Source organism: Python bivittatus, unplaced genomic scaffold (assembly GCF_059951505.1).
Source record: "Python bivittatus isolate LINGU-HERP-01145 unplaced genomic scaffold, Pbiv_v1 ctg000580_np1212, whole genome shotgun sequence".
NCBI classification, from domain to species: domain Eukaryota; kingdom Metazoa; phylum Chordata; class Lepidosauria; order Squamata; family Pythonidae; genus Python; species Python bivittatus.
The window spans coordinates 19147658-19173135 of NW_028277087.1; the positions used below are offsets into that span (position 1 = coordinate 19147658).

Consider the following 25478-nt stretch of genomic DNA (forward strand, 5'->3'; position numbering starts at 1 on the left):
AGGATCATACAGTCCTAGAGTTGGAAGGAGACATGAGGCCATTAACCCCCATCTCTGCTCAGCGCTGAAATCCAAATTAAAGCCTCCCTGAATGATGGCTATCTAACCTCCATGTGAACATATCCAGCGAAGGAGACCCACCACCTTCTGAGTGCTTGGTTCTACTCTCAAAGTCTTCTGTAGTAATAAAAAAATCAAGTCACCTTGATGTCACTCCTTGTGACTTTGATGGACACAGCCATGCAGTTTTCTTGGCATGATAAGGAAATGGTTTGTCATTGCTTTCTCCCCAAATGTATTTTCAGCCTCCCCTCTCCTAGCCTCGCCAGATGGTCTCCCATCCAAATACTAACCATAGTTGGTCTTGCTTACCTTTCTACCATTTACTAATAGTTCAAAAGCTGCTCCTTCCCCCTCTTCTTTTCCGAGGTTCCCAATCTGCTCCCTATCAAATGACCAAGTGATCCAACAGATGTTACATGCTTGGACTTCCATAAAATCAGAGGTGATAAAGACCCTTGACAATCAGGCTTGGCTCTCTCCTGTCCCTCTATTTTCCTGTGAGAGATAACAAGGGCTGTTGCGGCCTTGGTGTGAATTAGTCATCCTGCTCCTCAACCACATAAAGGCGTATAGAATCCAGTGCAGAGAATTAAAAAGAAAAAAAAAAGAACTCTAAAATGATCGTTTGAACACGAGTGAGGAATAAAAAGAAACATATAGATAGGAAAGATCCAGAGTAAGTAAAGCAATGCATATGGGGGAAATGTGAAAATGAATGAAAGACTAAAAAGGAAAAAAAACCCCTTAATTTCACACAGAAACAGACGAGACTAACCAGGAATTGGGATTTTGGTCCTCAATAACCCTTCTCTAAAACTACCGGTCAGCGTTTCCGAAATATCTGAGATGCGGTTCCACCACGTAAAGAGAAAAGTCCAGCGAGGACTGAAACGCAGTAACGCCCCACGTCGGAGCCTCCCCGGCGGGTGCGGCCAGACCGCTTTTTGGCGCAGGCGGATGGATGCGCGTAATCCTGAGGGGCGCTGCTCCTCGGGCCGCCTCTGGGACGGCTGGTCTGAGAGGCGGGGAAGACGGAGGGGGGCGAGGAAACGCGGAACAGCCAGCAGAGAGAGCGAGCGAGCGAGCGAGCGAGGGCGAGAGAGAGGGGAGGAGTCGGGCAGGGAAAAGGGGGATTGGAAGAAGGACGCCGAGGGATAGAGAGCCAGGCGGCGGCGGCGGCGGCGGCGGCGAAGCGGGAGCAGAAGGGACGGCGACGCTGCAGGGTGCGGGCGGGGCAGTGGGGATGCTGCTGCCTGGAGGCTGCAGCCGCCGCACCGCTGCAGAGCGGCTGGGCTTGCCGTCCGCCGTCCGCTGCTGAGAGCCTGAGGCCGGAGGTTCGGCGCCCCTGCAGTGCCCTCCGTGCGGGATTCTGCCTGCGCGGAGCGGGGCTCGGCGATGAAGGCGAGTCCGGAGCCGGGGAGGCGGCGGCAGCAGCCGCAGCCGCAGCCGCAGCAGCAGGGCCAGGTGGCAGCGGCTGCGGCGGGGAAAGAGCCCGACCCGCGCTGGGCAAGGGACGGCGCCAAGAGCGAGGCGACGGAGGCGGAGCGGCTGCGCACCCGGGAGCGGCTGGAGGCCACTCTCGCCGGGCTGGCCGAACTGGAATTCCTGCGCCAGCGCCAGGAGCTGCGCGTCAAGCGGCTGCTGGCCGCCGCGCCCGCCGCTTCCCTGGCCGGGATCTGCTCCGGGGAGTCGACGAGAGCCGGAGCCGGAGCCGGAGCCGGAGCCGGGATTACCCCGCGCAGCTTGGAGGAGAAGTTCCTGGAGGAGAACATCCTGCTCCTGCGGAGGCAGCTGGTGAGCCGAGCCGAGCCGAGCCAAGGCGGTCGGCGCGCTGCAGGGGCGCAGCCAGACCAGACGGGGGAGGGGGAGGCTGCGGAGGCTCCTGCTGGACTTCGTCAGCTGCGAAGGAAAGGGTCGGGGACCCGGCTTTTGGGCTTTATTTTAACCCAGTTCCATACCTCTTGGAACTTGTGAGAAGCGTGTCTCTGAGCGTGTGCAAAGCGCCTGTGTAGGGTGCGTGTGCCTCCGCGCAGGTGGGAATTAGTTGCAGAATTCGAATTAGCCCTATGAAATTCCGCCACCTCTTCTTCAGGGTGTCTCCCATTTGTCTTAGGGCCTGGCCTGGCCGTTTACGGTGCAGATGAGAAACATGGCAGGGTCAGAGGGTTTGAAAAATGAGGGTCACTCAAGCTGGGTGGGTGGAGGCTGAGATTTTAAATATCCGCTAGGACCCTCCCAAGGTAAGGATACCCCACTTCAAGTGGATCTTCCTCCCCCCTCCCGTCTCCCGCCCTTCATAGCGAGCGGTTTTAGTTTGGGGCGTCGCGAGACAGGAGGACCGCAGGAAACTGCACCCTTCTCTCCTCGGCTGACGTGGGGCATCGTCGTACAACGGAGGCCGTAGAGGCACCAGCTTCCTTATTCCCCCCTCCCTGAAGAAGAAGCTCAGCTGAGTTGAGGACGGCTCCGGGTGTCAGATGGGAGGAACTGCGAGGCAGAATCCAACGCATTTGCGCAATAGATGGGTTTGCTTCTGGGGAGGCGCTGAAGGTACCTGGAAGGTCCCCTTAGATTCGAGGCCAGTGGCCGGCAGGCTGTCGGGAGGGAGGGGTGCAAATGGAGCATTAAGTGCGCAGAGAGGAACCCTGTGAAGCCTGGACCTTTGGAAATATGAGGAGCCCCTTCCTGCGTGTTTCTGTGGGAGCCAGGATTGCCTGGGACTTTTAGGCAGTCTGTTGAAGGATTGTTTCTCAGTATCCCAAAACATCACAGTTCCAGGACTGGTGTATACAGTATTAAGGAGAACCAAATCCTGTGTGGAGGCAGTCTTCCATTCCTCTAATGATGGTCTCTCCTGAGCAGGACAGTTGCCCACCTCCCCGCCCCCCACCCCACCCCCAACCCAGCCCACTACATCATTGCCTGCCCTTGACCCATCCTCTTTTGGCTAACAATAGCTGCCATACCTGTAGTATATGGTGATCAATTACTGCAGCTCCAAATGAGGGTTTTTTTTGTCATCGCACTGCAGTGAATGGGACCAGTGGGAATAACCTCCCTGCCCTCCCCCTAAATCCAGCACATTTAGGCTCTGATGCTGCAGCTAGTTCAGCTCTTCCATTCTTCTACATATACGGGTGTGTGCATGTGTGAAGGCTTAGGAGGAGCCTAGCAGGAGTCTGGTTGGGCATCAAGTTGCATATTAGATTGGCTGTTGAAGGAAATCAATTCACCTCCTGCAGATGCTGTTAATGTTGTTGATGTTGGCACTAGACAAAAGCTGGCGCTGGACTGGGAAGAAAGCATTCATCTTATTGAGTTTCTGTCAGTGCTGCAGGAGCATATGTGGGTTGCTTGCATTAATACTGTAGTAGAGACGGAGGAAAGGACATAAATGAATCCAGTCATCAGCTGATTTCCATTGTTACTCTGCAAAATGGGTGCAAATGTTCTTGGATTAAGCTGCTGGGGATAATGGGTACTGTCCTCCCAGGAAACAACGTAGCTGCAGAAATCCCACTGAAATGAATAGGTGAGGCACTGAAAGTCAATAAAGAGTGCTCTCTTCAGCACATTTAACACAGGGGATGCAAAGAGCTCGAGGGGAAAAAAAATCAAAATTGAGTGCTGCTTTGATCAACTGGAATCCCATCCCTTTTCCCAGTTCCATCTCAGTGGAACATGTGAAGGGAGTTTTCCCAGAGAAGAAGTGAGGCTTTGGGAGCAAGAAGCTCCCTGCTGGACCTCCCTGCGACCAGCAGTGAATCTGGAGGTCTTCCTGTCCATCATTTTAATAGGGGCTTGGGCAGCATCACTTTTCAGGAAGGCTGTTAATTTAGTCATAATCAAAAGGAAGGATTGTTGGAACTACAGGCTTGGGACCATTGCCTAAGCACCAATAAAGAGGCAGTCCGTGGTTTCAGTGCCACAAAGATCTGAGTTTCCTGCCAAGGCAAGGCAAGGTTTCTGTGCCAGCAAAATTCTGTGCCTGCAGAGTCAGTGAGGCAAAAACCATAAAATAGAGCAGTGTTTCTCAACCTTGGCAACTAAGAGATGTGGACTTCAACTCCCAGAATTCCCCAGCCAGCTGGCTGGGGAATTCTGGGAGTTGAAGTCCACATCTCTTAAAGTTGCCAAGGTTGAGAAACACTGAAATAGAGAGAAATGTTGCAGATGATACAAAGCTGACTTTGAATCTTTGATATTAAAGGTCGTGAGGACATACAAAATTTAACATTTCTCAGAAACTTCAAGGAAATGGGGAACAGGCAGAATGTGGTAGGGGACTTGACAGCAGCCCAAAAGTTTGTGATTTGTGAAATTCAGTCTTTACTACTCACCCTATTTTTTGGTCCTCATTATTCCTCTCCCTGGAAGAAGCCAGTGGCAAATCTCTTCAGAACTGTTGCCAAGAAAACTCTATGGTTGTGTCCATGATGTCTCCACAGGAGTCAACCTTAACTTGAAGGAAACTTTATCCCGCTCCAGCTCATTCACCCTGCCATAATTGTAATTCACAATTGTTACAGATGCCATAATTTGCATATCTTAAAATATATCAGTTCTTCCAGAGGTAAGAAGAACCTAATTTAGGATTTTGGTGGTTCTGCTGCCAGTCAACTGCACAGATTTTCCTTTCCATACGAACATCCCAGCAGATCTTTTCCTGGAGCAGTTGGGAATTTGGAAATATTTCATGGCTTCTTACAAGCTTTACCAATTGGCATCCAAGGCGTCCAATAGTTTGTGCCAAGGAGGAGTGGGCAGGCATGTGATTCAGCCTATGCTTTATAGTCTACGCTGGGAACAGGAATGCAAAAAGTTCATTTGCATGTTAACCAGCTTTAGTTCCAGCCATTCCCACCTATTAATATCCTCAGGAAAGAGATCAAAATAGGGAAGTAATTTATTACTGTAAGAGGGGATTGGCTTGGAAATGGAAAGATAATTCCTCCCCCCACTTTTTGCTTTGAGACCGAGAGCTGTGGAATTTGCTTATGAAGCTGGATTCACATATTGCACTAAGCCATAGATTATGAATTGTTTCAGTGGCTAGATTCACACACAAGGCTTAGTCAAAAACCGAAGTGAATCCAGCTATAATATGCATTGTTTCTTTTTGGTTTAAGAGATGCAAAACCCTTTTCATTCCATAGTCCACATTTAGTCTCTGGATAGCATGTTGAAGACCTACTCCAGAAATTGGATGAGGCTAGGACAAAAATGATGTGTGATTTGATTTAATAGCAATGTAATTAACATTAAATAATAAAAAAAATTAAATACAGTTAATTAATGCACATGGTTACTGATCAAATCTCATCTGCAATATTATGAACTCTTATGGACTCTCTACTTTAATTTTCTCTTATGTGTGGCAAACTAGAATATGTCCAGAGGAAGTTGGTGAGGGAACTAGACACCAAGCATCATGAGGACTTTTTTTAGGAGTTGAGTGTGTTAAGCCTGGAGATCTGATTATTTGAAGGGCTGTCAATATACTCAAGGAAACAAATCTTTTGAACAGAAGCTAGGAACCTAACTAGTGCTTTCAAGTAAAATAAAATTTAAAAACTTCATAACAGTTTTCATTGTTCAGCAGAGGAACAGATTTTATCAGAAAGGTAGTAAAGTTCCCTTTTTTAGAAGTTTTGATGCAAAATCTGACTAGTCATCTGTCAAGGATGCAGTCATAGTAAATTTCCTGTTTTTGCAGGGGATGGATGAAATGACTTTTGGGAGACCTTCCTATTATGCAACCTGATTAACACAGTTTGCTGCTAACCCATGTTTTACTTAATCATTGTTTGCTGGATTAACTGTAACTGAGTTCTGGCCAGGTGCAATTCAGAGTGCTAGTTTTGACCCAGAAGTTCCTGCAAGGTCTGGCATCTAGATACCTTCAAGAACATTTACTTCAACTAGTGTTGAGGCCTGACTGAAGAGATGCTCCTGGAGAAGCTGCTTGTGGTACTCCAGCTTTGTGTGGTGAGGGGGACTAAGCCAGAAAACTCTGTTTTCTGATCATGGCATCCATACTCTGGAACAGCCTCCTTCCAGAAGATAGGCTGGCCCCCTTGGTGGTGGTCTTCCAGAAGGTAGTGAAGAATGCACTCTTCTGGAAAGCTTTGGGGAGTGATTGTGAAACCAGATTTTATTAGTTAATCAATTAGTTTATTGGTATTAAGTATCATTTATTATAGTTTGGTTTTATTTGGATCTTTTTGATTTTATAGTGGTTTTATTGTGTTTCGTATTGTTGTAACCTGCCATAAATCAATAACAATTCAGTGGTATACACATTCAATAAATAAATTACAGGTAGTCCTCAATTTATGATGGCAGTTGGGACTGGAATTTCCATTGCTAAGCGCTGCGGTTGTAAAGTGAGACATCATGTGACCACATCGCTTAGTGACCGCAGTCCCGGCACTCCCAGTTGATGTCATTAACCAAGAATTGTGGATCATTAAGTGGAGGGAGTCCCAGGTAAGGAACACAGGGATGCCTCAGGGGGGTGTCTATCTCCCCCCCATCTATGCCCTTTGGGCTACCCTGCACATCAGCAGTCCTCAGAGGCAGCACTGGGGCTGTGGATGAAGTAGAAGTCCAGGGCCTTCAGCAGTCTCAGCTAGCTGCCCCCCCAGGCCTCTACTTTGGCTCCAGCACCATCACTGCCACTGAGAAAAGCTGCCTCAAGCCCCACACCACAGCCAGCCACCACAGCACCATTGCGCAAAGCCCCAGTTGCTCCCACCTCCCTGTGCTCCACAGACTCTGCTACACCCAGCTGACCTTTGCTGTTTTCCTCCCGCTGCTGACGAAGCATGCCCAGCCTGACCTTACTGTATGCGAGGCAACAGCTGGCCATGCCAGGTCTTCTTCCTGAGGCTGCTCGTGCCGTTCTCCAAACCACTTGCACCATTCCTTCTCCGAATTGCATGCCCCATTCTCTCAATCCTTCAGAAACCTTCTGGTCTTCCCCAGGTCTCGCAAGAATGGGCGCAATGTTTGGAGAATGGCAGGAGTCCTATTCTCGCAGTGCTTCTGAAAACCTCATTCTCCAAATTGCACACTCCATTCCTTTTCCAAATTGCGCAGTCCATTCTCATGACCCTTCAGAAACTTTCTGATCTTCCCCAGGTCTCACAAGAATGGGTGTACTATTCTTAAATCAGTGCCTTTCCCTAAATTATGTTCAAAAAATTATTTTAATTGCTTTTTACAATCCTGCACTATTCCTTCTTTCTGTAACAACATTTGGTTTAGTCTCCATCTAAAAGAATTAGATTTTCTTTTATAAATCAAACTCACAGGATTTTCATCTGAAAAAGTCTTTGGTAATACCTCTACTTTAGAAACTTTAGTAGCCACATTCTTTGAAATCCAAATCATGTCTACTAATGAAAAGGATCTGTATCTTTCAGAAAAGTAGGTATACTCTCTTGAATTGCCATTTTTCTGTTTCCATATATCAACCAGCCCTAAATTGTACATCAAACTGAAGAAAAGTTCTGGTAATTTGCCTTGTGTGATTTTAATATTTTTCTCAGAAGTTCTGTCCAGTTGTGGGGAGATCACTCCATTCCAATCCCTCATTAAACACCAATTTTCATAAGAGAAATGTATTAATCTCTTTATAAGTCATTTATAAAAAATAATTTGTCCCCATTTGGGGCATAAATTCCCAGTATCAAAGTCTTAGTCCCATGCAAATTAACTTCCACCCCAACAAATCTACCATGCTCATCAGTCAGTACAAGTTCTGGTTTTAGTTGGGGATTTATATACAAAATAATTCCATTTCATTTTTTTGTTCCTGCTGAAATAAATTCTTCACCCAAATTTTTATATATCAAACATTTTATGTCCTTTTTTCTAATACGTGTCTCTTTTAGGCAAATTATATCTTGTTTTAATTTTTCAAATAATGATTTTTTTTTCTCTTTTAAGGAGCTTTTGCTCCATTTATATTCCACATTAAGCATTTGTAATCCATAATCAGCCCAAAATTTACAAAAATCAATTACCTATAGCACCTAGTTCAGTATCACCCCTTTCAGTTTCCTGTTGCACCTATTAGAATTTTTGTATAGTCTTCTCTGACACCTCCATTTGAATGTCCTTCAAATCCTCTTTGAATTTTTCTAGAAATTCTCTCTACTATTTTTGCCACTTTTCTGGTGGTTGCCATTATGATACTATAATCTAAAAATGAAAGCGTCTCAAACAAGGGAAAGAGAAAAGGCAAGCTCCCCCTCCCTTTTTTTTTCTATTTTGTCTTCCTATGCTCTTAATACTTTCATCTCAAGTGGCACTCCATAGTTACAGTCAGCATCACAATCTGGCTCATATCACCTTTATCTTTTGTTTTGTAAAATCCACCAGTTGTTTGTACTCTTCATTAGTAAACAGAAAACATTCCCATGCAGGTCTGGTTCATTTGTCTATTTTAATTCCAATTTGTTCAAAGCACTTTCACAAAAAGTAATCTTTCAAAATAACTGTCCCCTTTATCCATTTTAAACTTTCTTACATTGGCTCCTTGTTAAGCTTTTTGCCAAACATTCTTAAGTCTTTAAAACCTTTTTTTTCCTTTATTCCTTTGTAGGCCAGAAAAAATAATAACTCACCAAGTGGAATTTTCTTATTTCTCTTTAGCTGTAAATTAGTTACATCCAAAAGTGGTTAAGAAATTAGGCTCGTGCGAACCTTATGTCCATGTAGGCTGCATTATGGCTGTGAGCTTGATTGAAATCCCTCAACTCCCGGTTGCTCAACTCATGAGCTGACTGCAAAAACCTCAGCTCCTGCAGTCTACACGCAAGAAGCAGCTGTCCGGAGTGCAAGTGGGCAATCTCACAATCTCTCCTTTATCCAGAAAGACTGTGCCAGATAGAATTCACCCTCTGGCTGCTGATCTCCACCACAATATTATCCCCACACCTCCAGGGGCATCTAGTTTGCCACAAATCCTCACTGGGAGCCCTTTTACAGACATAATGTGTGTTTTCTTTTGCTTTATTGTTTTTTACCTTTTAATGTTAAGCTATCCAGAGTCTTATGGAGTTGGGCAGCCTCTAAATTCAATAAATTCAATAAATGGATAAATAAATAAATAACCAAGCAAGCAACTACTCCCAGCATTTAATTGTACGCTGCCCAGAGTCACTTTGTGTGAGATGGGCAGCTATATAAATATGATAAATAAATAAATAAATAAATAAATACATACATACATACATACATACATTCCTAATTTGCTAAGGGATGCTGAAGCAAATGTTGTCATTCAGCAACATTTGATCCCAGTCCTGAATTCAATTTGGATGATGCAGAAGAAATGAAAGAAAGAGAGTTGTGTGTCAATAAATACACTTGTACAGATAACAGATATCAAGGCCAACAGGTTCACAAATGGCAAGACTTGAGACAGCTTTTCCTAACTTTATGTTCTCAAGACCTATCAGTTTATAACTCCTATAGTTCCCAGTCAACTAGGTTATGGGAGTTGTACTCCAACATATTTGGAGGTATAAGATGGGGGAAGCTGGTCTGACTTTGTTTGGTTAGCATATTTATATCCTGTTTTTCTTCCATCAAAGAACTGAAAGTAGCATACATGGTGTTCCCAGATTATTTCCAATCCCAGGATTGATCAAAGCAGAAATTGCTTAGCTTCAGCCAAACATCTGCCTTCAGACAATGTTTTGAAATGAGCTGTTGGTAAAGTTCTACTTCAAGCAAGTCAGTTCTGCCCAAAGAAGTTTACAGTCCAGGTTCTTGAGACAAATGGTGGGTGTTGGAAATGAGGGACAGTTGAGCATGAATGTATGTAACTGTCCTTATTGAGCCACCCAGAGTCACCCTCTGGGGAAGATGGGCGGCATATAAATTTAATAAATAAATAAAATAAATACTGTATCACTAAAGGACAAAAGTCAAATCATGAGGTGTAACTTGTTTACCAAAAATAATATTAAGGTGCTTTAACACTAACAGTGAAGTCTGTCAGTTGAGGAATTTTAGATGGCATTAAGTAGTTCACAGTTGTTCCAGATAAAGACATTAAAACCTGAAGCAAACTCTGTAATAGTATGTGGGAAAGACCCTGGGAGATGGGTGAAGAGATGCTGCGGAGGGGACAGTCAGATAAGAGACAGCATAGCCTGCAGCTGGAAAGTGGGTTGGGCAAGAGGCTCAGAAGGGATCATCCCTAGTTTCACGGACTGTAAAGGCGACAGTGGGAGAATTGTACTTTCAGACTTGCAAGATTCTGTTAATGTAGCTTTACAATAAAGTAGAATTTGCTTATGGTCGTGTTTCCTGTCAGGGCTACCTGGTAAGGTTGACATCCTCCTAAACCAGGATCCTTTCTACTACCTTCATTGATGGAAAATAGTTCTGTGATGATAGACAAGGATTGCATTCTTGAAGGTTTTAAGTTCCAGTAACACCACGGAAGACCACTATCTATCAACTTGCTATAGATTTGTGGATATAAATTTCAAAGACTGTGCCACAAGCATTTTTGGAAGTACAACTAAGTTGTTTTAAGTATACCCCTAAATAGATGTGAAATGTAGATTGCACAGTTACATTCACGCAGGGTTGGCTTCAGTTGCCATTGAGTGCAGACTCTGGCAAGATTTAATTTGCCTCCAAAGTGTGTGTGGGCCAGGATCCCAGCCATTCTGTTGTGTAGCTGCTATTGATTATACAAAACAATTATTTTTCCTGTTCTGCTCCTTACAAGTTTCTGCCTTAGCTGCTGCTAAATTTCAGTGGTTCAGTTTGTTGCCCAAATTTATTTATTTATTTAACAATATTTATATATTGCCTCACTCATACCACTCTGGCAGTTTACAATAATAAGATTAAAAAGACAGAAATCAGTCATTTCAAATCCAAATTGAACAACAAATAGCAAAAACATGGCAGTGTATCCATAATAAATCAACAAAAATATAGCAGTCATTTATCAAATTCCCAATTTAAAAATATGTTCTTCATTGCCTTGTGACATATCATCAGGGAGGGTGCAAGGCATGGCTGTGGAGGCAGAGGGTCATTATGGAGAACGGCTGTCTTCAGCCCTACATTCCCCTGTTTGATGCAGGGGTGGGGCCTTATGCCTCTCCATGCACATATGGATAGGCCAGGTAGATTCCCACCTGGAGGAGATGGACCATATCTTGGAGCCAAGCCATACAGGGCTCTTATAAATCAAACAGAGCACCTTAAATTGGACTCTGAGGTCTATCAGTAGTCAATGAAGCAACCAGAGAATCAGATGTTATACAATGGTTTTCACTTACTAGCTTCCTGTTCACTATGCTCTGTAGCAGTTGTTCCTGGGTTGTTTTCAAAGATAGGTCCATCTACAGTGTGTTACAGTAATCTAATTACATGGTGGGTTAGTCATGCGCTACAGTTGCCAAGGTTTCATGGTCCATGTAGGGCTGCAATTGCCTCAACTGGGTGAAGCACCCCAGCTGCAGCTTTCACCTGCTTTTCCAGCAGGAACCAAGGTCCCTGGGGATCCCCAATTATGAACCTGCTTCTTCTTTGGAAGAGCAACCCTGTTCACAACAATTACCGGGATTGTGTCTGAACCTAGATGTTCCTGGACAAACATTAACTCCATTCTGCTGGGATTAAGAGTGGTGGTTGTCCAGTACAGCTGGATTGAGAGATGGCTTCTTTAAGAGAGGGCAGACCACTGACTCCTTCAAGGCTGATGAAACCTTGCCATCCTTCCGAAAAGCATTTACTACCTCATGAACCCAGTTGTCATCCCCTCCCCCAACTCTTGTTGTCTGAAGAAGTGGGGAGGGGCAAGAATCCAGCCTACACTTGGATGGGTGAACCCTATTCACTTCATTGGTTTTCAAACATCAGATGAATTCCAGATAACATTGCAAGATATTTGATAGCAAAGATACATTTTCAAGTTGTACTGCTCAAAAACCTTGTTTTCAATTTTTAACTGTTTACATTTGCTCAATCTTGTTTTATAGAATTAATATTTTCCCCCAACTCAACCACTTTTGTTTCTGTTCTCACCTACTTTTTTTTGTGCAACCCACAGCATACCACATAACCGAGTGCAGCCTTCAACTCATGAAAAATAAAGAGTAACCAATGCCTGCTCTGAATTTGTTAACAAATTTACTGGTTTTAAAGACATAGGTGAGCAGCTCTTGCAGCATCAGGTGAGGCAAAGATTCGCCTTTGCATCTTTCTGTACCTTTGCATCTTTGCATCACCAGATGCACGGGATAGGCTTAGCATGCATAGGGCTGGGGCGGAAGAAAGCAGCTTGTCCCTCGACAATCCTTGCTTTCCAGGTCTTGTGTCCAAAGGGATGCAAGTGAAAAGGTGCAACCTGTCAAGCCAAGGTTTGGGGACACAAGAGACACTTGCAGCAGAGCAAAGAAAGCAAGGATGCCTAAGTCCTGTCCAGGTTCAACCCAGCAAGGATAACCTTGTATCGTAAATCCAGTGAAGCGGGCATACAGCAGAGTCAAGCTAAGCTCAGAAGTCCAAATGAGCAAACTCAGGCAGAACCCTGGACATAGCTACAAGGAGAGATTGAACAAAAGACTGTAGGAGAAGTTGTTTCCAGGCAAGATTTCCTTTTGCCCAAGGGTTTTATGTAGAGCACTTCATGCTGAACAGTGTTCCTGGGCCCTTAAAGAAGCATTGCCTCTTCAGTAAAATTCTTAGCCCGTCCATTCTTAGGCCTTCCATCCAAGGAGCCCTGCTTGAAGCCTTACATTTGCACCATCCTGCTCATTGTTCCATCATTCAGCATCAATGCTGCTTTGGGGCACATGGGAGTTGTGGTATATTTTCAGCATCAGTGCCTGTGTTGCCAATTCTAAAGTGGGAGAAGAAATTGGTTCTGTCCTTGTATCCCTGGCTGGCTAGGAGACCTCAGGCAAAGAGGGCTCCCCATATCCCCGTGCTCTTCCGATAAGGGTCTGCCTGTCTGTCCTTAGAGTTTAGAAGGAGTGGCCTTTAGTCTCACCAAACAACTACTGATGGGCTGGGAGAGACACACTGGACCTGGGGATGGAATTGCCTGGGGGTGGGAAATAATGTCTTCCTCCCAGCACTCCTAGATTAGTGTAATTCTGGATTGCATTAGGATCATTTGGTGGAAAAGATTAAACTCGGTTGCAGTAGCAGCTCCTCCCCCCCCAGCTCTGCTATGCCCTATATTGTGTTTATTAAATAATAGGTATCCATTTTTAGAACACGCATTTTAATTTAAATTTTTTGTAACATTTAACATTTTTTAAAGACATATTCCATAATGATGAGCAAATCTTGCTCAAAGTGCACTGAAACAGACCTGTTTTGGGATCGTTTTTAAATAGTGAAAAAATGAGTTGAAGGTTTTATTAGCAGTTATGATTGTGTATAGAGGGGGACCTTGGTGAATGTCTGAAAGCTGAGCTGGGGTAGACCTGGTTAGTACTTGGTTAGAGACCTCAAAGCCATGCTAGGGCTGTAGGCTAAGCTGGAAAGTCAGAAGAAGGCAGTGACGAACCATTTCTACACTGTCTCTGAGAAAACAACATGCAAACTTTTCTGAACTTGAGCTTGACTAGAAGAAGGCTTTACCGTTTCTTTACTCTGCTTTTGTGTTGATCTAGTGAGTATTTTGACATGGGCAGAATTGGAGCTGGACCGGCACTGACAGGATCAAGCTTATGACATGGGTGTTCTCTATCCATATCAGTTTGTCAGAACAGGATCTGGAGCTGCTTGGGGCGACTGTATAGAGGCTTACAGTATTTGTGACTTTCTGTTGTTGCTTTTGAGGATATGCTCAAATGATATGCTCTGTGTACACAGTACTTTTTACCTTCTTACTGAATTAACTCATTTTCTGGATTCTCACAATACACCGAATCATAAGTTAATCAAATGGGTTGGGTTCACACAACGCACTAAACTATAAAAAACTGAATCCATGGTAATTCTATCTCAGCATAGCATGTTGTATGAATGAATTTGCTAGAACTTTTAATGGTCTTGATATAGGATGGTCAAAAACTCAGGATGATAGTGATGAAAGAGATCCCCTTTTCTACATGGATCACAATGCATGAAAAAAAGAGCAGGGCTTTGATCGGGTTGCGGCCACCATCTGGAAACCAATCTGGGAAATGGAGGCTGGAAAATAGATTGGAATTGAAGTGGAGAATTGTGCACTGCTGGAGTCACCCTTGGGACCAGGGACGCTATATATATCTCTATATCTATGTACATATGTATGTATGTATGTATCATAGGCACACCTGCAACATGATTCCCTTGGGGTGTGGCTAGTCACCAAGGGTGTTTGCTTTGTCTCTATAACTGCTCTCACCCAGACAGAAGGGCAAGAAAAGAGAGAGAGAGAGAGAGAGAGAGAGAGAGAGAGGGAGATAGCAGAAACCTTTGTGAATGGAGGTAGGGTAATTCAGGGAAATTCTTCCTCCCTCCTTCAGGCAAATGGAGAAAAAAATTACACTCCATTGAATAGAGGAAGAAGGCCTATGGCCAACAAGGACTTCTTTCAGTAGGAAAGGGTTTTTCCCTCCCATCGCACGCCAATGGATGAACACACTCCATTGGATTGCATACCAAAGACACGTTCTGACTGGCACCTCTTCATGCTGCTCTTGGAAGCACAGTGGCATGTAATGCTCCTAATGTCATAACCCCTTGGCTCTCTAATGCAGGGAAAGCATGAATAAGCCCTTCTGCATTTCTTAGAAAAAAAATTCACATAGAGATGAATGTTTCCAGTTTTACCCAAATGAGATCTATTCCTTTCCACTGCTTTCAAGCTTTCTCACAGACCCAGAACAGTTTTGGAGAAAAGTTGGGGGAAAAAAGTGAATTTTCTTTACCCAATAAGTCAAAAAATATTCCATAACCTGGTAAGTGCATGCTGTAACAAGGCAACCAGAGCTTGCAGAAACCTGAAGCACTTGCCCCTTAAGGGGCATCTCAAAAGGTGCTTCCCCATCACAAGCAGCATCTGAATGGCCTTGGACTATTAAGTGATTTGGGTTGTATGAAACTGCCCTTGAATGACAGCATGTTGAGAAGCAGAAGGGTTGACACATTTGTCCTGCCAGATGGAACCCTATAAGGTAGTGGATTTTCCATTTTTCTTCTTCTGAGAAGCAGTTCTTTTCCAGAGGAATGCAGTGAAATATTGGAAGATGCAGAGCTGAGTATATATATAAAATAAAAGCTTTGTGCAACAGTGTTATTGATGGATAGATATAATTATAAGATTCAGCAGGAAAACTGATTGCTCTGACCTGAGGTTAATGAGCTTATTTTAAACTCATTTTATAACACTATGCATGAAGAATATCTTTTGCTTAAGCGCTCCTGTTGCTTCAAGCAAGCAATTCATTTCTCTAACTGAGGATGGGGATTACCACTAGGGCTTCAAGTGCATTGATCTAGTTCTTCTAATCACAACATCATTTTTAAGGATATAGAACCATAATTTGTCATTCAAGGAACATGGGTTAATATCTAGCCTGAACTATTCAGACAAGATACCTGTCTCAGGTCGTTTATTTTGCAGAAGAGCAGAGCTGGGAATTCTGCCAATTGTAACCCAACACATCTGGAGGGCGCCAGGCTGGGGAAAGCTGTATTATAACAGTAGGCCTGTAATTCTATGCAAGTTCAGGAAAAGGTCAGCAAGTGTTCAGAGTCTATCTACCTTGAATGAAACTCAGTTTCTTGCCTCATTTTTAAAGTTTATCCTGTCTTTCCATTACAAAAAAAAATCTCTTGTCAACTTATAATAAACATCTGCAATTATAACTTTTCTTAAGTCTAAAAACTTGCCCATGTGCTAAAAATAAAGCATCAATGTTATTTCATAAACATTGTGTACATTTCCCTTCCCTCCATAATTAAAATGGGTTCAGTTAATTAAGAGCTTGGTTGAACAAGACAGATTTAATTTGGCCACCTACATGAGTCTAGTGACAGCACTAGGGGAAATTTTAAGTTTCCAAAGCTGGAATGCCACTGTGTAAAAACTCTCATCTGATAGCTCAATCACCTTGTTTCTGAAGGCAGGAGGTGTCTAGAGAAGAGCTTCAGATAATGACCTAATTATTGGCTGGGTTCACATGGAGTATGCTTGAAAGTGAGATTGTTTGCTGATTGATTGATTGATTGATTGATTGATTGATTGATTGATTGATTGAATGTATATAGTTGGGGGCTGAAGGTGGGGTAAATGGCTGAACACAAATACAAGGAATTTGTGAGCTTCAGAAATTACCAAAATTGAGCCATCCTTAGAGTGGGACCTCGGCTGCTTGGAGGTAGAATGTTAATTGTGGGGGAGGTGTGCCAATGAGTATTCAGCCATCTGATAAGATGAAACAGAAGGGAAAATTTGAATAGTCACAGATCCATAAATATAATAGCCACTGGTTCTCAGAAATATAATTCTGGTAACAATTAGAGAAAACACTTCAATATCCCTTACTATAAGAATAATCTTTCTTTCTTAATAGCAAAAAGTGTCCTGGAACTGATTATGGAGACCAAAAGTATGTCTTACAAAATAGATCTATGCTGTGTTTCTATGTGGCACCTTTACACACTCAACTCCTCTTATTCGTTCTTTATGAGTGCAATACCATAATGGTATAAAGGGAAAACAGTTGGCCTTTGGAACAGGAAGTAAGAAAGCCAAACTTTGGTTACTAGAAACAATATTTGTTCACAAAATCTAGTGACAATGGGCTGGTTTCTTCTGTTGCTATATATTTATTCTTCCTTGGTCTGTCATACTGAAATCTCTTTTCTTTCTGGCTATTATTTCAGAACTGCTTAAGAAGAAGAGATGCTGGCTTATTAAACCAATTGCAAGAATTGGACAAACAGATCAGTGATTTGAGGCTGGATGTTGAAAAGACAGCAGATGAACACCTGGACATGGATAGCCGTCCCAGCTCAGGTAGGCATTTTATATAGCTAAGCCAGGCTAGGGTGATTGGCAGGCTTTAGATCTTGTAGAAGAGGGCTTGGCAACGTGGCATTCTGTGGGTGCCCAGGCATCTGTGACATCCCTACATATGGTCCACAGAACTCCAATGTTAAATAAAAAATGTCAAATGGCTTCCATCTTGCATGGAAAAGGCAACTGCCAAGGAATTATAACCCACCGAGAATAGTTAGGCTATAAGAAACAAGTTGAGGAAGTTGCAGCAAAACCCCTGCCTACTCAGCTGACATGAGTTGCTATAGCTTCTTAGTTTAGGTTCAGTCTTGGCTGGAGATCCATTTATTTATACAGCATCTGAAAATATGCCCATATCAAATGAAGCCTCCCTTTACTTTTACTGGCCTTTGTATCTGACAGTTATTGCATCTGCAGCCCTATATTTTAGTGTGTCTATCAGAGAAAAAGCCACTGATAGCCACTATTCCTGCAGTGGCATTTGACATTTGTTTACTAAAAGAAGTGGGAGATTACCAGGAGTATTGTTTCATTAAGAAGTAAATGTGGGATCTACTCTCAGATCTATCAGGTTGCTACATTCTCTCCAGTCCATCGCATTTTCTTAAATCAACTCCCTTTTTATTTGGAATGGGAATTTAGACTCTGGAGGAATATGCTAGATTATTCCCCTATTCCTTTCTCATACTACTAGCCAGGAGCAGCTTTAATGAATTCTTTTGTTTTTAATAGGGTTTTATGAGCTGAGTGATGGGGCTTCTGGATCACTCTCCAACTCGTCAAACTCTGTTTTCAGTGAGTGTTTATCCAGTTGTCACTCCAGTACTTGCTTCTGCAGCTCTTTGGATGCATCCTTGAGTAGCTCAGATGGACGGCCCAAGTCTGCAGGTATAGCAAGAATTTCTAATACCCAGGTGTGGTTAAGGGCACAGGTAGTCCCCAGCTTAAGTACAAGTTCTATTCCCAAGGTCTGTCCTTAAGCTGAATTTGATGTAAGCCAGAACAATATTATTGTATAATACTGTATAAGTAGAATTGTGTAATGAACTCGAATCATTGTGTATTTAACTCGAATTTTGCTATAATAGGCTCCGTTCTTAACTATGGGCCGTCAATAAACTGGGCATTCTTAACCTGGAGACTACCTGTATTTTCCTTTGCAGCATATGCTAGGGTGCTCATGCAACCCACCAAGCTAACCCTTGGGGCTATTCTGGTTCCTGATCAGCCTTGTGCTTATTTGTTCCTGGTCAGTAGATATTGGGATACATGGCAAGGATAGAAAACAATAGTATTACCATATGAGCTTCTACAGAGTTACCAGCTGTTGGATAAATAGCACTGGATCTGATGGTATGATCCAACAGATCAGTTGCTACGTTCACACAGCACAGTAAACTAAAAACATTTTGATCTGTCGTGTGAAGCGAGACACTGTAGTTTATAAACCATGGTTTGTGACAGTATTTTCTGTGGACCAATCATGGTTTACTCAGTAAATAATGATTAAGCAAAATATGGCTCAGCCCTGTTTCCATGTTCTCATTTTTCCCCTAAGTGTAGCCATCATCTGATATGGGAGAAAGAAAATAGGCTGTAGCCAACAAGCTGGCAGCTGGGGGATAGAGAGAACTAGGACATGTCTTCAGCCCCATCTTTATATCCTTTCTTTTTTAAGCGAATTACAATAATTTGGTAGGGACTAAATATTATAATAATAACATCATGCAAACAAAATAAAAGCTTTGAATTTGTATTGTATTTTTATTTGTAATCTGTCTCAAATCTGCGGGTTAAGGGAGCCATCCTCAGTGTGGAGCTCTCTAAGTATGTTGAGATTAGCATCTGCCAATCCAGATTTTACAGAAAACAGTATCCTTGGCTATGTTCTCATTTGGATTGTAGACATGCATTATGATTAATCTAAATTACAATCATTGCAATAGGAAGTTATTACTTCCACTTTCAACTCCAAATGTTATTCCTTACTTATTTTATCCCCACCTCATTGAATTTCAGATTTCATCAGCTGGCTGGAGCATAACAAAGGAATCCAACACAATGACACAGTGGGGATGGCCTCTGGCTCTCCATCAATGCCACACTCAGATTCTCTTGACATTGTTGCAGATGTACATCCAAAGTATCAGTGCGATCTGGTGTCTAAAAATGGAAATGATGTATACCGTTATCCCAGCCCCTTACATGCTGTTGCAGTGCAGAGCCCCATGTTCCTTCTGCCAGTGACCAGTGGTCCCCCAAGAGAAGAAGAAGAAAGAACCAGTGGCAATGCTGATGATGCTTGCGTTGAAGCTGAACTCAGCTCAGAAAAAACAGTTGATTCTTGTCTCCCGCACACCTCTCATTCTCCATCCTGTCCTTTGCCCAACAGAAAAATGGATGGATATATCTTGAGCCTTGTGCAAAAAAAGGCCCCTTCAGTTAGGACTAATAAACCAAGAACGAATCTGAATGCAGACCTGGCCAAGGGGATTTTGAGACATGGAAGCTTGTGTCTTCGGCAGATGGCTAGTGTTGCTTCTAGCAATACCACTAACATTAAGAACCTCAGTCAGCCACCTTCACATTCCAGTGGAACCAGTCTCACCCTAGATAACAGTGCCTTTTCTCCCCTAAAGCAGCATTCAAGAGAAATAGAGCATGTGGAGTTAAAAAAGATACCTGCACCTGCTGTTTTCCCACCAAATGGTAATAATGATCAAAGCAAGCAGTCAGTGAGGAATGTCAAAACTCAAGAAGTGATGCGATCCCCTGTGACTACGAGTGATGTTCCCAAGGAAAGTGGTCAACTCTTCTTGACATGTCCTAAAGAAAGCCCAGGACAGCACATAACATCCTTGAAAGAAAAGAAAGCCATCCAGCTTCCCAAAAAGTTATCATTTAAAAGCAATGGGATGCAGTCAGCTTGCTCTGTTTTGTCAGGTCAGGAGAGCAGACCATTAGTGGAATTTAAGAGCGAGGGGTCATCATCTCAGAGTCTGGAGGAGGGATTGCTCGTGAATGCCCAGTTCATACCTGCTCAGCCACAAACAGTCAGACTTCACAAAGGCACCAGGAGTGTCAAAATTCTCAAAAGTTCTATGGTGAAACACAAGTCTCATCTTGTCACAGTGTTGGAAAATGGGCCTCAGGCTGGACGTGAGAGGGCCAAACCTGTGGGCAAAAAGTGTCACTTCCTGGATGACTTGGATACAAATAAGAAGGCAAAAAAGACCACTTTGAGAGGGAAGAAAGGTATCCATCTGCAGCCAGACGCCAACCTTCTGAGTCGGCAGCCAGGCGTATTTAGGTCTATGATGAGGCCCCATGGACACAGCAGAGAACCAGTGGTTGCCAAGCCCAAACACAAGCGAGCTGACTATCGGCGCTGGAAACTGTCTGCAGAGGTATCTTATGAAGATGCCCTTAGGAGGGCGAGGAGGAACAGGAGAGAAGCTATAGGAGTCTATTCGCAGATTCCACATCCTTATATTAGTCCTTATGCCTATGTTGCTAGTGACTCAGAATATTCAGCTGAATGTGAATCCCTCTTCCACTCCACTGTAGTGGACACCAGCGAGGATGAAAGGAGCAACTATACCACCAACTGCTTTGGGGACAGTGAGTCCAGCTTAAGTGGAGTGGAGTTTGTTGGTGAAAGCACAACCACCAGTGACTCAGATGAAAGTGGGGGCCTCCTTTGGTCCCAGTTTGTTCAGACCCTTCCTATCCAGGCAGTGGCTGCTGCTTCAGAGCTCCATGAAAATGCAGCCAAAGCCTTTGTTAAGATTAAAGCATCCCATAACCTTAAGAAGAAAATCCTCCGCTTTCGGTCTGGCTCTCTCAAACTGATGACTACTGTCTAAATGCATATGAAAAATAAATTATAGCAGCGATGATCACAGTATCTCTGCCTATTGGTGAAACGCCTCTGTGTAAGGGAAGTGAGTGTCAGGACTCTGGTGGGTCTTGGGGACATTTCTTCAGGACTTGGAAGCTGTGCAGCAGTGCTGGCTCCAAGAAGGCCCTTAACTGGCTGTCAACAGAGCTGCCTGCCTTAACATCTTGAGGAGCAGGGCAAGCAACTTTTCTGTGACCCGAGTGCACATGTTTGTGTACGTCTGCTTTTTGGGCTGAGGACTATCGAGGGTTTGCCCAGATCAAGCAAGGGAGGGAAGGGCATGTCCCACAAGGTGACAGTGTTGTGCCATTCCAAGGTTTCCACATCTTTTCCAGCTTCGGAGGTCAGTTTAAGAATCACCACTCTAAGGTTACCCAAGGAATGTTAAAGAATGACAACGTTTTTGGGACAGGGACAAATACTGCAGACTTATTTAGGGGAAATTTAAGGGGTACAGTGTTTGCCTTAAGCCTTGCAGAGATTTAAGTCATCTATTTTACTCCTTGAAATCTCCAACAAGGGAAATTTGGCCTTAAAAATCCTCCAGACCATACCATAGAATGAAAGTTTCTATCTCATTCCATTTGGGGGGAATCTGGAGGTTACAAATAGGGTGCTGGAGGACTCCATATGACCCAGGGTGTCTATCTCTGACTTAAATTTTGAAATATCCCTTAAAACAACAGAACATTGGGCAAATTTTATCCCCTTCTTCTGATGCTTCACTTTTGGCATGACAAGGGCCTGCTTTGTGAGAAGGGGAGAATTAGCTCTTTTAAGTTTACAGACTTTCCTGCTTGATGCCTGAAGGCCATTCTCACTTGCCTTAAGCAATCAGGCAAGTGGCTACTTACAAGTCTGGTGTGAGCAGGGAACAACAACAACAACAAAGAATCTGGCAGCCTTTTCTAACCTGATACCTTCCAGTGTGGGAACTGCAATTCCCAGAATTCACAGCCATCAAGAAAGGTAGCAGTCCAGCCCATCAGGGAAGGTTGTCCTATACAGACCATTTTTGATCCCTCTGGTGCTGCTGCTTTTTAGCTGGATGGTCATCTGCCAAAAGAGTTCTTATGAAGATATGACCAACACACATCTGCCTACATAAACAAAACAAGGTGCTTCTTGTAAATAATTTTTCTAGAATGCTTTTCCCCCCCCCCCCAAAGGCACATATTTAAGTCTTAATGGACTGCTTAGGTAATATCACTTGAACCTCCATGTTTTTGAATCAACACTAGTGCCTTTTAAGTGGTGAAAACAAAGGCCACTGTGCTAGTTTTTAAGCATAGGATTAAAACATCAGTTTTCTGCTCAGGCAGATTAAGACACAGAGAAATGGAAGATTTAACGAACAAATGTTGATTAAAAAACAGTGTTAGAAACATTGATGTAAAAAGGTGGTTAAAAATGATGAAAATGCAGGATACACATTTTATAAATAAGCAAAGTTCTTGGCAAGGGTTGTGTTGATTCATACAGCATCGCTGATTAACACAGAAAAGCTTCTCTACCTCAGCTCATGTAGAGAGAAACATGTCACATTCACATGGACAAAAAACAAACAGCAACCAAAAGTGTAGCTGGTGATTCTGAGTAGCAGTAGAGTAATTTGTATGAGGTTTTTAAAAACGCATAATCTCCATAATCCACATACAGTTTATATTTACAAAAAAGAGAGCATTTTCAAGATCTTGCTTGAAGCCTCCTTATTTATACTCAGATTAACTGTTCATGTTGTTCAGCACTGTCTATTCTGAATTAAAGCTGCCTTCAGAGTCTTGAGCAGAGGTTTTTCCCATAACTTTCTCCTGGATGATTTTTAAATGTTAAAGCAGGGATTGAACTGCCTACAAAAGGAGGAGCCTCAGCACTGAGCCATAACCACCTAAAGCTGCCTTGAATTTAGATAATGATCCATCTAGCCCACTGTTCTATGGCTTTTCCCAGTCTTACTTTCTGAGATCCATAAGAGGATGGGAGCTTGGGACATCTGCTCTACCTCTTGAATTACTGTATTCATCTCTTACTTTCATGTACGACTTTTAGTAGGACTGAATACTGAATTGGATTAGGAGGTGGCAACCCAAATAGTTAGATGAGGGAAGAGAATGCTATACGCTTCAAATCCTCCCTTATACCTGCAGACCGCTCTTTCAGTTTCTAGGATTTAGATGGGGTAGGAAGATCTGCCTTCTGCCATTTGAGACTGCTTTATTAGTCTTGTGAAAGTTCAAGCACTTTGAATAAGGATGTTTATGGAGGGAACCTAAAATACACCTCATCGTGCAGTCTTGATGCGAATTCTAACAACATGACATGCAGCCTTCCATCCTTTATTTAATCTGCTGGATACTTTGGGCTGAAACTGCTTTGCCATCATAAGAACATTCCCTATACATTTTGAATTTTAAGAATATGTTCTAACATTTACAATCAAGATTTAAAACCTGAAAAAGGTGTTTGGAATGAAATGCCAACCCAGAAGAAGCACTGAATCAGAATATTGGCAACATCTGGAAGTTCAGCAACATTTCTGAATTTTGAATGAAGTGATTCCAGTTGTTATCCATCCTCAAGTGCTTGAACTTCTAAAATTGAGTTTAAAAAAAAAAATCTTGGCAAATATCAAATTCTCAGATGTTATTTGTATTCCAAGGTTTCAAACTCCATCGTTCGCTAGTTAAAATGTCAAAGAAATATGTTCAGTATTTTGTATTGTTTTGTAGTTCTGTACATAAGTGAGGATTTTAAAACAATACTTCAAATTAGGGTAAATATTCCAAGTGGAGGGGTGGTTGAAGAATATAATTTAGGGATACTTTTCATTGGTATGCTTTGTCTTGAACCAACCTAGTCTCACAAGTGCTTTTCGGACTGAGGTTTCTGCAGAAGATATAAGCCTTGAACCTTTAGATGCTTGGTACCCTGATGAATTATTAGAATTAAACCATGGGAATAGTAGTAAATAGCAATATATAGCCCAAACACTTTCACTTCTGAAAACCTGTAGATCTTGCTAATTCTTCTTCTCCCTCCTTTAATAATTCTTTGTTTAAGAATAAAGCGTTAAAGTCAATAAAGACATTGCTAAGGGTTGATGCTTGGTTTTGCAGGATGCCAGTTTCTAATTTATTTTTAATTTTAAAAAATCTTAAAATACGCTGGGGCAAATAGGCTGGATGATAAAGCTATAATAGCTTCTTCCACACTGATTATATGCATTGAGGTTAGGATGGGGAATTTTCCCCCTCACCCCACTCAGTTGCTTTCTAGTTCCATTCTGTCTCCCTACTAGGGTTAGAATGTAAGAGTTCTGCTGGTCTGAACTAAAGGTTTATCTAGTCTAGCATCCTGTTCCCCACAGAGACCAACCTGATAATTCTGGGAAGCTTACAAGGATAGCAGTAGAACTCTCCCATGTTCTCCAGGAAGTAGAACCGAAAGGCCAGCTCACTCTGACTTGGAGGTAATAGACATAATGAATGATAGCTGTTGATAGCTTTGTCCATTAGGAATTTGCCCAGTACCCTTGTAAAACCAATCCTATTTCACTTGGTTAAGATGTACTTTCCTCTGTTTTTCCTGAATCTACTTTTCAGTTTTTTTGGAAGATCCTACATTCCAGCATTTTACTTTTATATGCCTCTCTTTTCTCATACAAGTTTTCTAAGCTACAAATCCCAACTGTTACAACTTTTCTTTGTATGGGAGCTGTTCCAACCCCTTGATCATTTTGGTGGCCTTTTTCTGCACCGTTTCCAGCTCACTAATATCCTTTTTGAGGTGCAATAACCAGAACTCAGTATTCTAAATATACAACACAATGGCAATTGTCTGATACTTCTTTCCTTTGACTTTGGGAAAACCCCAAAAGTCTCTTTAAGTATATTGTGTAATATTTTTTTTCCATACAGCCTACACAAATATGCATGTTGAAAGCATGAGTGTCAGTTGTGTCAGTTTTAATGTGTCCAATAACTGTACAACATAAGCAGCTGTGTTTTATATCTTGATATAAATCATATTGCTTTATAAATTAATATAATGCATTGATATGCTGTAATAAACATTTGCTTTTTTTAAAATCCCTTGTCATGCGTGATGCATTGATCAAAGCTAGGGTGGGCAACATTGATGGCCACTTTTTAAAAATTAGACTGTAAGGGCCAAAATGCATTTTGTTGTTTCTTGTCATAATACTGAAAACTCCCACTTCCTTTGAAAAACAAAATAACCTAAATTCTTCTAGGAATTGCATGATTGGTGGCTAAAAAAATCACCCACACTTGTCCACTTCCAATTTTTGTAGTGAGAACATGGCACTCCCTTTGAGATGTTGCTGTCCACATCACGAAGAAATAGGATCCATCTGCCAATAGCAAAAACAGCTGTTGCAGCATTCTTCCAAGCAGTCTTGCGAGATACATGGATCTTCGCTGTTCTTTTAATTGTATTGGATGCTTTTCAATTTAGAGGAGGAATGCTGTCTAAAGAGCCAGAATGAAA

At 42.7% G+C, this 25478-nt stretch overlaps 1 protein-coding gene across 1 annotated transcript; it reads left to right on the plus strand.

Moving 5' to 3' along the window:
* Positions 1 to 1181: 1181 nt before the first annotated feature.
* DACT1 (dishevelled binding antagonist of beta catenin 1) lies at positions 1182 to 25040 on the plus strand. Its single transcript, XM_088149708.1, has 4 exons — positions 1182 to 1857; positions 16933 to 17065; positions 17801 to 17956; positions 19088 to 25040. The coding sequence occupies exons 1-4, from the start codon at positions 1459 to 1461 to the stop codon at positions 20932 to 20934; spliced, it is 2535 nt and encodes an 844-aa protein (XP_088005834.1). The 5' UTR covers positions 1182 to 1458; the 3' UTR covers positions 20935 to 25040.
* The last annotated feature ends 438 nt before the right edge of the window (positions 25041 to 25478 follow it).